The sequence below is a fragment of the Onychomys torridus genome, chromosome 8 (assembly GCF_903995425.1).
Source record: "Onychomys torridus chromosome 8, mOncTor1.1, whole genome shotgun sequence".
Taxonomy (NCBI): domain Eukaryota; kingdom Metazoa; phylum Chordata; class Mammalia; order Rodentia; family Cricetidae; genus Onychomys; species Onychomys torridus.
In genome coordinates this window covers 34,978,560-34,992,480 of record NC_050450.1, presented here as the reverse complement: position 1 = coordinate 34,992,480, position 13,921 = coordinate 34,978,560, and the positions used below count along the sequence as shown (strand labels likewise).

The following is a 13,921-nucleotide window of genomic DNA, read 5'->3' as shown; positions in this document are numbered from 1 at the left end:
GGATCCTTACAGCACTTTGGATGCTGTTGACTTGTCATTTGCATGTTGAACCTGCCCAATTCAAACATCCCAAGTTTACAATGCTCCCAAATCTGGCACCATTTGAGCATGGACTTGATAATTCACCTTGAAAACTAAATATCATGAAAGTATCATCTGCAGAATTATCCAAGTTTATAGAGTTACCATTTAAGCTATATATGTAAAGTGTAATTATATGAAAGCTACATCTATCCATGTTTATACTTGAGCCCATAAGATATTATCTATATGCAAATATTCCAAATATTTAAGCAAGATATAAATTCTCAAACCATGCCAAGCATTTTTGGATAAGGGGTATTCACCTGGTCTGTCTTACATTGGAAGGCACCATAGGAAATATCCACTCTCTACCTAATTGTGCAAATCCCATTTAGTTGGGGCTTGTGTGGGATCTGCATGCTAAGATGCAGGGCTTTATATTGTGTCCTCTGGGGACTGACTGAAATGAACATGCTGGGCCTGAAATGTGGGTGAAGTCAGTCACCTCTGAGAGCAGTGTCAGCCCCTCAAAACCTCACAGTCTCACAGTTATGCTTAGACATCTGAGGACCTGACATCTGTCACTTGTACAGTTTGTCCTTAGGAACATGGGCTCTGTGCTCAACTCCATGTGATAAGTGCAGCTGCCTCCTATTGGTCCTGCCCAGTCCTAGTTGGTCAATGACAAAGAACAAAAGTTCAGGAGGAGCCTCTCTGGGGACAGCCTGTCATGGGTGCTACAACAGAAGCACTTGCCTATTCTTGCTTGACTGATCCTTGTTTATTTTAATTTTCAAATCCAGAAATTTCAACAAGTCCTCCAACAAGACCCACAACTACAAGAAGACCCACAACAACAGGAAGACCCACAACTACAGGAAGACCCACAACTACAGGTAGACCCACAATTACAGGAATACTCACAACTATAGGGAAACCCACAACTACATGTAGACCCATGAATATTTCAACACAACCCACATATGTACCCACATCATCCCGAGTCTCCACCTCTACTCCTCCAACACCAACACACAGGCAGAGTCACACACCAGGTACAACCCAATGTGGTTCAGGACCCAGAGTCCTTCTCATGAGAGTCAGTAGGACATAGACACTGAGTCAAGTCAGATGTATAATATAGGTGAAGAGTTCTTAGTTGAGCCCCAAAACAGCTTCACAAAGTCTGTAATTTCCCAGTCATAAGTTACATTCACCTTCTGCTGTGCAAGAGCTTGAACCTGGAGGACATCCATCTCTCTATATCAGACTCCCCAAGGATTCACTATTAGCCAGGCTTAGGTGGATCATTGATCGAGGATAGCTGATGAAGATGGTGGGAATCTGGTCCAGCTAGACATTACTATCTGATGAAAAAAAACTAAGGACTGACTGAGAACTAGGGTCAGGGAAGTAAGACACTTGGAGCAAGAGAACAAGGAGAGGAGGACATTAGAGGCCAGCCATGCAGCCACCCAGCCATACAGTGAGCCATAGAATAAGAGTGAAAGCAAGATTTACAGAAGTCGGAAAAAGAAAAAGCCCAGAGACAAAGGTAGACAGGAAACATTTAAGTTAAGGAGAGCTGGCTAGAAATAAGCCAAGCTGAGGCTCCTCATTTAAGTAAGAATGAGACTCCATGTGATTTATTTGGGAGCTGGTGGGCAGAACCCCAAAGAGCAAAAGGGTTAAAAGAGTAAGAACAGAACCAAAACAGTATTTGGCAAAATCAAGTACTGAGTGTCCCAGTAAGAAATACGTTCATTATAGAATAAGGAACATGCTTTCTAGATTGTGTCCCAACCACACAGCCTACTCCTGCATATAGGTGATTGGTTAAGGAATCTCACAGGTCACTATTTTGTGCTTTTGTTTGTTTGGTTGGTTGGTTGGTTCCTGTGCTGGGATACTACACAGGGGTTAGCATGGGCTTGCCAAGCATTTTATCATTGAGCTGCATCCTCAGCCCTCAGAGTTCCTTTAAAGGCCACAGTGGAAGATATTGGTATTAGAAATTGTATCCCATCATCCCCAAAAGAATTATATTTAATCATTTCAGTTTTAAATTTGCATCATTATGTTATTGGTTGCATATTTTCTATGTGATCTTACTTTACTAGTTAGTAGGTCTTAGTCAATTTCTGGAAAGTCATCAACTTTTAAAAAAGGAACTCAGCTTAGTTTATGTGTGAGTATGTGTGTGCGTGTGTATCTATATGTGTTTTAAGGGTCAATCATAAAATTCAGAATAAGCCTCAGTCTCTCCTTTCTGAAGATTGACTTTCAAGTTACTAAGATTCTGCCTTGAGGTTAACAATGCTTTTCCAAAGCCCTGGCTCTGCTCTTTGATTAGGAAAGGTAGGAAGAATCAGTGACTTTGTTGTCATAGCACTGTGGGGAAGGAGGAGGAGGGATGGTTTGAGAGGTCTCCAAATCCTAGGCCTGCCTTCAACTCATTAGTGAAATTGGCCTTGAATTCCTCATCTTCCTCCCTCTACCTCCCAAATTCTGGGTATACAAGTAGGTTCTGGGTTTACAAGCACTACCCACAGCCTGGCATTTGAAATAAAAAATTTTAAATTAAAAAGAAAGAAAGAAAGAAAGAAATATGTGAGCTAGTCTCAGTGGCAAATGTTTACTATCCCAACACTCTGGAATCACAGTTGGAAGATCTTGATTTTGAGACAGACGAGAGGTATAAAAAGACCCTGTCTCCAAAGAAAGTCACTCTCTGAAGAAGATAAAAGAGAAGAAAAGTCTTGTGAATATCATACAACAGACAAGTTGTTTTGTTCACAAATGTACCCATTAAATAATCACACTAAGGAAGAATATGCTGAGAGGAAACTGTTTACAGTCTTCAAATTCAGACTGTAAAACTGGACATTTAATCATGGGATTAGAGAGGTAGAGGCAGCCAAGCTCTGGGAGTTTGAAGTCTGATTTATGCAGCAAGTTCCAGGCCAGCCAAGGCTGCAAAGTGAGATCCTGGCTCAGAAAACCAAATGATAACAACAAACATTAAGTTGTAATTCCCTCTAACCCCCCAACACCACACTAGCATGCACACTCACACACATACACACACACACACACACACACACACACACACACACACACTCACATTCACACAAAAACACAAATGATAAAGAAGGCTAGTGTTGTACCTGATTCTCAAAACCCCCCAAGAACACCAAGGAGCCAGTTTCCAAAGCAAGCACATAAGGGTCCTTTTATTCAGGTTCAACCTGGGCCACCACACAGCAGATGGAAGGAAATGTGGTGGCGGCCACAAGCCCAGGTGTAGAGAGTTTTATAGGGAAAAACCACAAGCTGGGAATTGGCAACTTGAGATTGGGTAGAAGGGATATGGCCCAAGCTGAATTTTTGAAACTATTGGTCAAGTCTTTGGGAATGAAACCACATTTGAAACCATTGGGTTAGACTTTGGTGGGGAACTACAGAAAGCTGAACAGGATTCTCTGGACTACTCAGCAGGATTATCTAGATATCTTCAGAGCCACATTCCTGAGGTCCTTCATGGAACTGAGTACAGCAGGTGGTCTGAGATGGTGGCCCTTTCCCTAAGGTAGAGCCTGTAAAGTCTAGTCAAGGCCCTCACACTAGGGCTATAGTTCAGTGGACAGCACTTGCCTCACTTTCATAATACCCTAAATTAAATTCCAGTTGTATACCCCCTATCTTAATTTTTCTGAAAAGAAATATGAACAAAATTTTAAGAAAATGTTCGTACTAATTCTCCATTTCTTCTCCCTCTCTTCTTTCATCCATCACAGGTGCTCTGGGTTCTTACCCAGTAGTGGAAGGTGTGGTGGGTCACCCTGTGACACTGCCATGTACTTACTCAACAAATGGGGGAAACACTACTGCATGCTGGGGCCTTGGCGAATGTAAATCTGTTTATTGTGCTAGAACCCTTATCTGGACCAATGGATATCAAGTCTCCTATCAGAGGAAGAGCCGATACCAGCTAAAGGGTCATATTTCAGGAGGAAACGTGTCCTTGACAATAGAGAATGCTCTTCAGAGTGACAGTGGTCCATATTGTTGTATAGTGGAGATCCCTGGATCTTTCCGTTATGTGACCTATTCCTTGGAAATTAAACCAGGTAAGTTTTCTTTATTTCCTTTGTTTATTTCTTCAAGTGACCCTAGTCCTCTGTGTGCTAATATTTTCTGTTTTCCCTCTAAGAAGGAAATCAAAAGTTGCTATAAATATATTTGTGTATAGGTGGAGAGTTCTGCTCCCTGTCTTCCCTGCCTGGAGCCTTTGAAATAGTTCTGATATCTTGTCACACAATTTGTTGCCTGCACACTAGAAATGTCCATATAGAAGCAGGTTCCCTCCAACACCTGTTCTCTGTCACTGAGCCATGTAGTAACAGATGAGCAGCAGCTGCTAGTCCATAAATGACACTGACATACAATTCCCTCCAATGAGCTTATTACAATGAGGAGGCCTCAAGGATGAGATCAGCCCTCCGGCTGGGAGGGAGAGCATTAGACAGCAACAATACCATCTATGAGGTTCGTCCCTTTATAGGGAGGCTTCCAAGGAAACAGGGGCTTCCCTTTACAACTCTGAGAGGAGTTTCATTAAGAGCAGAATGTGAGAGAGCTACAGAGAGAGGGAGAAAGAGAGAGAGAGAGAGAGAGAGAGAGAGAGAGAGAGAGAGAGAGAGATCATGAATAGAATGATGGAGCTACAGAGGATCCTCTTCAGAGAGCAACCTGCAGAATTATCCTCCCAGCATTCTCCCTCAGGAGTCTCAGGCTGGTCTCCAGAGCAAGGAGAAAGTCTGACTTGTTACATGTTTTAGTGGTGGAGGTGTTAGGTGCTAGGTCTCAGGATGAAGGCTAACTAAGGTGCTTGTTAACATATCAAAGCAGACACTGGCTGCTCTTCTCTCAGCAAGGCCAGTACCTGGCACACCCCATCCTCTCTCTAAATTCTCAGTCCCAGAAACTGGGCTGTGCTGCCCCTCCCCGAACTGTTCTTCACTATGTAACCCAATCATTTTGGCTAGACAGGCCCCTTTGGGTTCTTGACCTCTTGGCTCCCACTCTTGGCTCCTTGGTTTCCCCTCTCCTTAATTGGAGAGTTCAGTTTGCTGGTCATGTTCACTCTGGATCCTTCTGGATGCCTCTGTCAGTTTTCACCCTCATAGCTACAATAAATCATCTTCTCTACCGTCTTCCTTTTATTTCTTTTTGTTCATTCAGAAAAAAAGTTTCTTATCATGTGATTTAGTTCACCATAACATAAGTGACAGAGAGTATCAAACAGCCAGATGTTGATTAGGTCCATAAATCAAGGGCTGCTTTTAGGGCACGTAGCAGACAGACTCAACCTATGTCAGAGAGCGGCAGTAAGGTAGAGCTTGACCTATTCAAACTGTGGGATTTGGTCAAAGGGTGTATCTCATGTTTTCACAGAAGTTTATGAAAACTCCATTCTGGAATCATTACATTTTCATTATTTCTTTGTTTGTTTCTTTGTTCATTTTTCTTTCTTTCTTTCTTTCTTTCTTTCTTTCTTCCTTCAATCCTTTCTTTTTTTCTGTTATTGTTGTTGTTTTGTTTGTTGTTGTTGTTGTTGGTTGTTGTTGTTTTTTTAACCCACACTTTTCTGTGTAGTCCTGGCTATTCTGGAACTTGTTCTGTAAACCAGATTGGTCTTAAACCTACAGAGCTCCCCCTTCCTCTGCCTCCTCAATTTTTTTTTCACTGACTAAAACAGTAGGCTCATGAGGACTTCATGGCTTCTGGAATTGTTCCTAATCTCTTTATATTTAAGGGCTCACACAGATGGTAGTAATCAATAAAGGATATACTAGAAATAATCAGTCTGTATATTTTTTAAGTAAGAACATTCTGTAGTCTTTCAGCTTCTAGATTTTGTTATACATCCATCCATTCATTTATTTTTGTGTTTAACTGGAATTTTTTTTTTTTGAGCTGAGGATCGCACCCAAGGCCTTGTGCTTGCTAAGCAAATGCTCTACCACTGAGCTAAATCCCCAACCCAATTATTGGATTTTTAAACTGCATTTATTACTGTGTGACTGTGTGTAAATGATGTGCATATGGTGGGATTGCATACAATGATGAATTTGCCAGAGGGAAAACTCCTGGGCTTGGTACTCTCTTTATGATTTTATGTGAGTTCTAGGGATGTAAGTCTACTGACCAGGTTTGCAAGGCAAGGGCCTCTACCCATTGAATCAATTTTCTGGATCTCTGTTTATTGATTGACTGATTTATTATTTTTGATACTGGGCCTTGCTTTGTATATCAGGCTGGTCTGATTAGATAGCTTTTCTCTACCTCAGAGATGTATACTCTCAGGGTATGTACTGTGCTCAGGCCTCTGCCCACACATTAGACTGGACCAGCAAACTAACCAGACCAGGTTATAAACAGACCCCTGCTGCTGGGAATAGTTCTATCGCAGCACAGCCACACCCACTCCTTGCTCAGTTGTCAGCAGTGACTTTCAGATTGATTGACACGAGTGCTTGCTCCTGGACACCTGTTTTTATGTCCCTGAAACAAAATTCCTTTCATCTGACCCTTTACATAAAAGAGGTTTGAGGGCCTGTGAGATGGCTCAGTGGGAAAAGTCACCCACTGTTATACTTAATGACCTAAGTTCAACCCTGGGCCTACATGGTGGGAGGAGAGAAGAGACTCTGAAAAGTTATTCCCTGGCATCCACATTTGTGACATTCCACAAACACACAAATAAATGAATAAATTATAGTATTGAATTTTAGAGGGATGCTATACTCCCACTACTTCCCTACACATAGTGGGAACACTATAGTTTTTTTTTTTTTTTTATTTCAAGGTGAACACACACTATATTAAGAGACTACATTGTATTCAAGGAAAAGAAGGGTTTTCAAAGCAATTTTTCCTCATTGCTGAGGATTTATTTTGTAGTCAGCACAGTCAAGATCAAAGGAGATTACTTACAGGGAACACATGTGTCTGCTGACACAGACAGTATGAATCCTGGATGACTGTTTGATCCCAGCACCACTGTGCCTTAGCTCCTGTCTAGGAACTCTGCACACTGAGACCATCAGTAGCTGTTTGGATCCTTACAGCACTTTGGATGCCATTGACTTAGAAATTCTAGGTTGAACCTGCCTAATCCTAACATTCCAAGTCTACAGTGCTCCAAAATCTGGAACCTTTTGAGCATAGACTTGATAATTGACCTTGAAAACTCAACGTCATGAAAGTATGTACAGAATTATCCACATTTTTTAAAGTTATCATTTAAGCTATATACATAAAGTATAATTATATGAATGCTACATCAATCCATGTTTATACCTGAGCCCTACTCATAAGATACTATCTATATGCAAATATTCCAAATACTTACACAAGATTTAAATTTTCAAACTATGCCAAGCATTTTTGGATAAGGGGTATTCACTTGGTCTGTCTTACATTGGAAGGCACCATAGACAATGTCCACTCTCTACCCAATTGTGCAAATCTCATTTAATTGGGGTTTGTGTGGGATCTGAATGCTAAGATGCAGGGCTGTATGTTGTGTCCTCTGGGGACTGACTGAAATGAACATGCTAGGCCTGAAATGTGGGTGAAGTCAGGCACCACTGAGAGCAGTATCAGGCCCTCATAACCTCACAGTCTCACAGCTATGCTTAGACATCTGAGGATTGACACCTGTCATTTTGTACAGTGTGTCCTTAGGAACATAGGCTCTGTGCTCAACTCCATGTGATAAGTGCAGCTGCCTCCTATTGGTCCTGCCCAGTCCTAGTTGGTCAATGACAAAGAACAAAAGTTCAGGAGGAGCCTCTCTGGGGACAGCCTGCCATGGGTGCTATAACAGAAGCACTTGCCTATTCTTGCTTGACTGATCCTTGTTTATTTTGATTTTCAAATCCAGAAATTTCGACAAGTCCTCCAACAAGACCCACAGCTACAGGAAGACCCACAACTACAGGAAGACCCACAACTATTGGAAGTCCCACAACTACAGCAAGACCCACAACTACAGCAAGACCCACAACTACAGCAAGACCCATGACTACAGCAAGACCAAGAACTTCAGAAAGTTCCACTACTTCAGGTAGACCCACAATCCAGGAAGACACACAACTACAGGAATAACCATGACTATTTCAACAAGACTCACCCATGTACCCATATCACCCCGAGTCTCCACCTGTATTCCTCCAACACCAATACATAGATAACTCACAGTTACTACCCATTGTGGTTCAGGACCCAGAGTCCTTCTCATGAGAGTCGTAGGACACAGACACTGAGTCAGGTCAGAAGCATAATATAGGTGAAGAGTTCTCAGTTGAGCCCAAAAACAGCTTCACAAAGTCTATAATTTCCCGGTCATAAGTTACATTCACCCTCTGCTGTGCAAGAACTTGAACATGGATGACATCCATCTCTCTATATCAGACTCCCCAAGGATTCACTACTAGCCAGGCTTAGGTGGATCATTGATCTAGGATAGCTCATGAGGATGGTAGGAATCTAGTCTCGCTGGACATGTCCATCAGATGAAAAACTAATGACTGACTTAGAACTAGGGTCAGGGTAGGGAGACTCTTGACCACTTACATCCATCCTGAAATTGGGCCATCCAGCTTAGGCCATAAATCAGGGAGGCTATCATTTAGCATTTCATGAGCACCAAACAGCATGCATACAGAGTTTAATACTCAGACATTTATGTCCTATATAACTTTGACCTGTCCCTATTTTATAGTGACAGGAACTGACAGAGTCAGAAAGCTCATGGTGGAAGTTATGAAGACAGAAAGTGGCTTAGACTCTGTCCCTGTTCACTTGGGTTCAAAGCTGGTTCTTCTGATGCCAGGCTCATACCTCTGTCATGAGCATGGATGTTTGGAGGGTTTGTACTGTTTGCACATCCTCACTGGAAAGCCATCCAAACACCACCCTTTTAAAGAGACAATGGATGACTTGTCAAGTTTACTTTAAGGTTTTCTCAATTTATTCATGTAGCATGAAAAGTACAATATAGGTCCTTTATAGGAATGAAAAGAAAAAACACTCATGGAATTCAAAGGCTTTAGGAAATGATTTAACATGCTCATGCTTTTGAGTGAGGCCATGTAGTTCATACTTCATTCAAATTTACTACAAGTACAGTTAATATTAGTGGGTAGTAACTTGACTTACAAATGCAAAAAAGTTTGCCATCCTGAAGGCAAGTTTAGGTGCTAATATTCTACATCTAGGAGTGAAAAGCTAGCTGTGAGAGGGTCCTCAAAGCTTCCTAAAATCTGTCCAATCCTTTAGTGAGGGCTGGATTCTGACAAGAGAAGAAGCCACATAGCCTTTTTGTTGTGTCAGTAATCTGATGGGAGTATTTATTTCCCTGTCCTCTCATTGGCCTTCGGGTACTTTCAAGCAGGAGGACTCTGAAGGACTGAGATACACACCAAGTGTGCAGAGAGCTCTAGCTTATAACTGGGATTTTAGAGCACAGATTTGTGAGAACAACCCTCTGTTCCAGGCAGCTGCACACACTGAAGAACTGTGAGATCTCTCAGGATCGACAGAACTTTTCAACATTTAGTTTCTGCCCACTTCAGAGGACAGGCTCATAAACTGAGTTTGGAGAACATGGACAGGTTATTGACTTCATGGAAAACTGAGATTTAGAAGAATTGATCCAGGAGTCCATATCACCTCTTGGGGGTTTTCTTATATAATCTTATGTTTCTAATGTTGATTTCCTAAAGAATTGCAGTTGAGGGTTGACTGTCCTGTAAGGAGAGGGCAAACACCCTGGCTACTGCAGAAAGGACACACATCCTCACATCCACCTCGGGTGCTCATCCCACTTGTCCCAGATACTATTCATGGAATAAAGGATGTGAGGTTATAAGAACAAGGAAAAAGTGACCCAGGCTAGGGAAGGAATTTAAGCTCATGATGCCTTTTACCAAGAACTGAATTGGGCAACCTGTGACTGTCTGACATTTGTGTTGTCCTATCATTAGTTCAGAAGGACAGTCACATCCTCTCACATGTTTGAGTGTCAGGAAAAAACAGGACAGTAGTGCAGAACAGGAGGGTGTTGATCAAGTGTAAGGATCAGGTTGTAGTGAGGTAGGGGATCCAGAAAGACTCTGACAGGTCATGAGAAGCCCAGGTTTAGGTATTCCTGTCTGGCCACAACCAACTTACTCCAAGATCCTCCCTTGTTCTGAAAGGGGAAGCATTTAGAGGATGAAGATGAGTCAGAAAACACAGGAAGTCACTCTTAGTACAGGAATGGGTGGAGGAAAGGAGACCTTGTCTCAATCAGTCATTCAACCAATTGCCAACCAGTAAGTAAATAAATTTAAGACAGAGACAGAGACAAAGAGGAGAGAGAGAAGGATTCCATAGCACAAAGCAGGCTGCAGAGTAGGATTCATCACCAGAGTGATGCTGCTACCTTGATGTAGTTGGAGAGCTTCTCTCCAGGTTCCACCAAGCTCCCATGGTCCCACAACCCATGTATAAAATAATCATACAGACACTTATATTATTAAACTGTTTGGCCATTAGCTCAGGCCTACCATTATCTAGATCTTACTCTTAAATTAACCCATTTCTGTTAGTCTATACTTTGCCACGTGGCTTGTGGTTTACCAGTGTCTTTACATGTTGTTTCTCATGGCGGCTGGCGGTGTCTCCTCCCACCCAGCCTTCCACCTCCCAGAATCCTCTTCTCTCTTGTCCCGCCTATACTTCCCTGGCCACTGGCCAATCAGAACTTTATTTACACAGAGCGATATCCACAGTACCTTGAGAAGAAGTCAGTGATGAAATGATCCATCTTTTCCATGTTGTTCAGAGAGCTCATCTCCATGGAAAGAATCATGGATAATCTGAGGCTGACTAAGGCCTGCAGTATGAGGGTAGTGAGAAACTTCCAGGTCCCACTCCTAGAAGGTGAAATGACCCTTGTCTTGATAAATTGTGATCTTAACTGAGTGTTCGATCCTCCATGTGTTGATATTGACTGTATGTGTCAGAGGAGTTCAGGAGTCTAGACTGGGAAGTGTGAGATAATTCTGAATCCTGATAAAGCTGTCCAGAATATTAGGACACAGATCACTTGCTCAGACAGTGCCCATCTTTGGATACATTTCTCAGAGGAGTCAGCTGAGGCAGAAATGGGTAGGAAGGAGCCATTCCTGCTTAGAGGCCGGGGAGGCACTGGGGAAGGTGGCAGTGAGTTTTGTTTCTATTTCCTTGGTGGGCAAACTCCAAAGCTGAAACAGTTCTTGCGTTGTTCTCATTCCAGAACCCACTACGATTTATCCACATCTGACAACAGCTGAGGTGACAGAAACCACATCCTATCCTCTTGCAGGTAACAAGGTCTCCTCCCTTATCCCCTTGGAAGGTCCAGATCTTGATGAAGCTGGTGAAGAATAGGCACCCTCTGCAACATTACAGATCTCACATTGTCAGTGGTGGCAGGGACAGAGACACAGCTCCATTCTACACACATAGCATCCTCAGTTGGTCCCTGCCTCCATAAGCTCCTCCATTCAGGCCAATCTAAGATGTGAGGCTTCTCAGAAGAAAAGAATGTCAGGGACAGTCAACGTGATGGTGTGATGAAGATATTTAACTCAGATCCTAAGCACCAGGTCATTATGAAGAGAGATGCTTAGGGAAGGAATAGAGAACACTGAGGCACACTATGGTCTTCTCCATGAAGAGCACTTAGGTTTCTTTACCTGAGTATACATGTGATGTGGTGAATCTCAAGTCAGGTCTCTGGAGATTGCTAAGAAATACTTCATCTCTCCTGCTTCTGTTTGTTTTGAATCCTGCTCCAAGAAGTAATTACAGCAAATATATTTGAATAATTTTCTTCTACAGACAATGTTGTGATGTAGATTTCTGAGGGATATTTCTTACATTCAGGAATAGGAGAGAGGTGTTAGAAATACCAGGTTCCACATGATTATTCCTGGAAGGTCTTACTAAGGGCCTAAGTCAAACAACAGAGTCTAGACTGTAGATGTTGCCTTTGGCTCCATGGAAGAGCTCTCACAATGAGTAACATGTATGCACAGTAATGTGAAAATGAGAAGGGCTGTGAGTCCTCCAACCTTATTCTGCTGGGCAGGGCTGTTTTAGCAGTAGTTGGGGACTCCTATAGACCTGTAGTGTTCCCAATCTGTGTGGCACTGTGTGTTCTTTGCCGGCAGAGATGTCTGTCATTTGATAAAAGTAGAAATATGGAGTCATCTGATGTCTGCTGCTTCATCTGTAAAATGCAGTGAAGGGCTCCTTGTCAGGATGTTACAAACGTTATATATGTCTGATATAGGTGGAAATAGGAATTCATGTTTCATACATAGACACAGAGAAACAATGAAAACAATAGATTCCTTGTTATAAAATAGATATTTCAAATGTACTTCAAATATATGATGTTCAAAACATGCTGTCCAGTGTGTCTCCTGCCATATTCAGTATTAACCCTTACATGGTATAAGAATCATTGGCCTTGTGGGTAATATTTACAATGCAGAAAAAGATCTAAATTCTTGTAATTATAATTAATTTTCTCTCTTGTTGAGCAGATTTGGAAGGACACTTTGACATCCTCAGAGGACTTTTAGAATAATTACACTGTAAGTATATTCCTTTCTAATTTATTAGCCATGTTCATTTGTATATCTTCTGGGAAACAATTGGTATTTAAATATTTTGTTTGTAAAACTAGTTCACAGATATTTGCATTAAAAAAAGAAGAAAGGGGGTTGAGGATTTAGCTCAGAAGAGCACTTGCCTAGCAAGCACAAGGCCCTGGGTTCTATCCTCAGCTCAAAAAAAAGAAGAAGAAAGAAATAGGAGTCACTTATAGTGGTATCTTCCTTATTCTTAGGATTCTGGAAGTTATAACAAATATCAGAAGTTTGAGGCCATCCTGGACCATTAGGCCACTTGGGTTACATAGTGAGACCTTGTCTCAAAAACTGTATATAAATAAATTAATAAATATATAAAAATAAAAAAATTAAGAGTTGGTTTCTGATATTTATATTTATATATGGTTTATATTTCAAACACTTACAAAGGATGTTTGAATTCAAGATGTATATTTACAGTCTCCTAATACTAGTTTTCTACCCACTGACCATTCTCTAGAGAGCCCACTGGTGATATTTTGTCCCACACACAAACCTCCACATTAGGTATTAAGGTCTTAGACATTCTCAATTTTGCATGATTTTTCTAGACTTTCTAAGAATAATCTAAGGCCCTCTGCTTCCAGGATTCTTGTCAGAGGTCTTTCTTTACAAATAGCAGAGGGAAATCATCAATAGGATTTTTCTCTTTTGGCTCCAGGATAAAGCAATATTTGTTTTAGTATGTGTAAGCACTGCAGGAGAAATGGTGGTTGAGGTTAGAGAAAAGCCAGATGGGTTGTGAGGATTATTTGGCTGTTGGAAGCAGCAGAGGCCTTGTTAGCATGTGCAAGGCCCTGGGTTTGAACTGCCCAAAACCACCCAGCATCATTAAAACCCTCAAGACAAGGTTGAGATCTATATAGGGCCAAATGGCCTAATTAGTGCTTTTATAGCTATTGACAGTCAAAACATACATATGAAGGCTAAAGGTAAGTTTCTTTTGTTTGTTTTTTGAGACAGTCTCATGTAGTCCAACTGGCCTTGAACTTACTGCATAGCTGAGGATGACCCTGAACTCCTGACCCTCCTGCCTCTGTTTCAGGAACTGAAATAAAAGAAGTGAATCCCACCATAACTGCCCCCTCCTTTGAGACATCATCTTATTTCATACCTCAGGATGGCCTCAAATTCACAAACTT

At 41.7% G+C, this 13,921-nt stretch overlaps 2 protein-coding genes across 2 annotated transcripts in view; both read left to right on the top strand.

Moving 5' to 3' along the window:
* Positions 1-11,508, top strand: part of LOC118588638 (hepatitis A virus cellular receptor 1 homolog) — a 28,646-nt gene extending 17,138 nt beyond the window's left edge. The window contains exons 4-6 of the mRNA XM_036195210.1: positions 828-897; positions 988-1,079; positions 11,375-11,508. Of these exons, the coding sequence (XP_036051103.1) occupies positions 828-897; positions 988-1,079; positions 11,375-11,508 (296 nt within the window). The remainder of the gene's footprint in view (positions 1-827; positions 898-987; positions 1,080-11,374) is intronic.
* LOC118590135 (T-cell immunoglobulin and mucin domain-containing protein 2-like) lies at positions 3,394-8,285 on the top strand. Its single transcript, XM_036198008.1, has 4 exons — positions 3,394-3,463; positions 3,822-4,154; positions 7,976-8,053; positions 8,194-8,285. The coding sequence occupies exons 1-4, from the start codon at positions 3,394-3,396 to the stop codon at positions 8,283-8,285; spliced, it is 573 nt and encodes a 190-aa protein (XP_036053901.1).
* Positions 11,509-13,921: the final 2,413 nt, after the last annotated feature.

What these genes read in the sequence shown, in the direction of transcription:
- LOC118590135 (XM_036198008.1), top strand. Translation starts at nt 3,394, where the DNA reads ATGGCCCAAGCTGAATTTTTGAAACTATTGGTCAAGTCTTTGGGAATG. An exon ending in ACCACATTTGAAACCATTGG is followed by an intron (nt 3,464 to 3,821) that starts GTTAGACTTTGG and finishes CATCCATCACAG; the next exon opens with GTGCTCTGGGTTCTTACCCA. An exon ending in AAGACCCACAACTATTGGAA is followed by an intron (nt 8,054 to 8,193) that starts GTCCCACAACTA and finishes ACACAACTACAG; the next exon opens with GAATAACCATGACTATTTCA.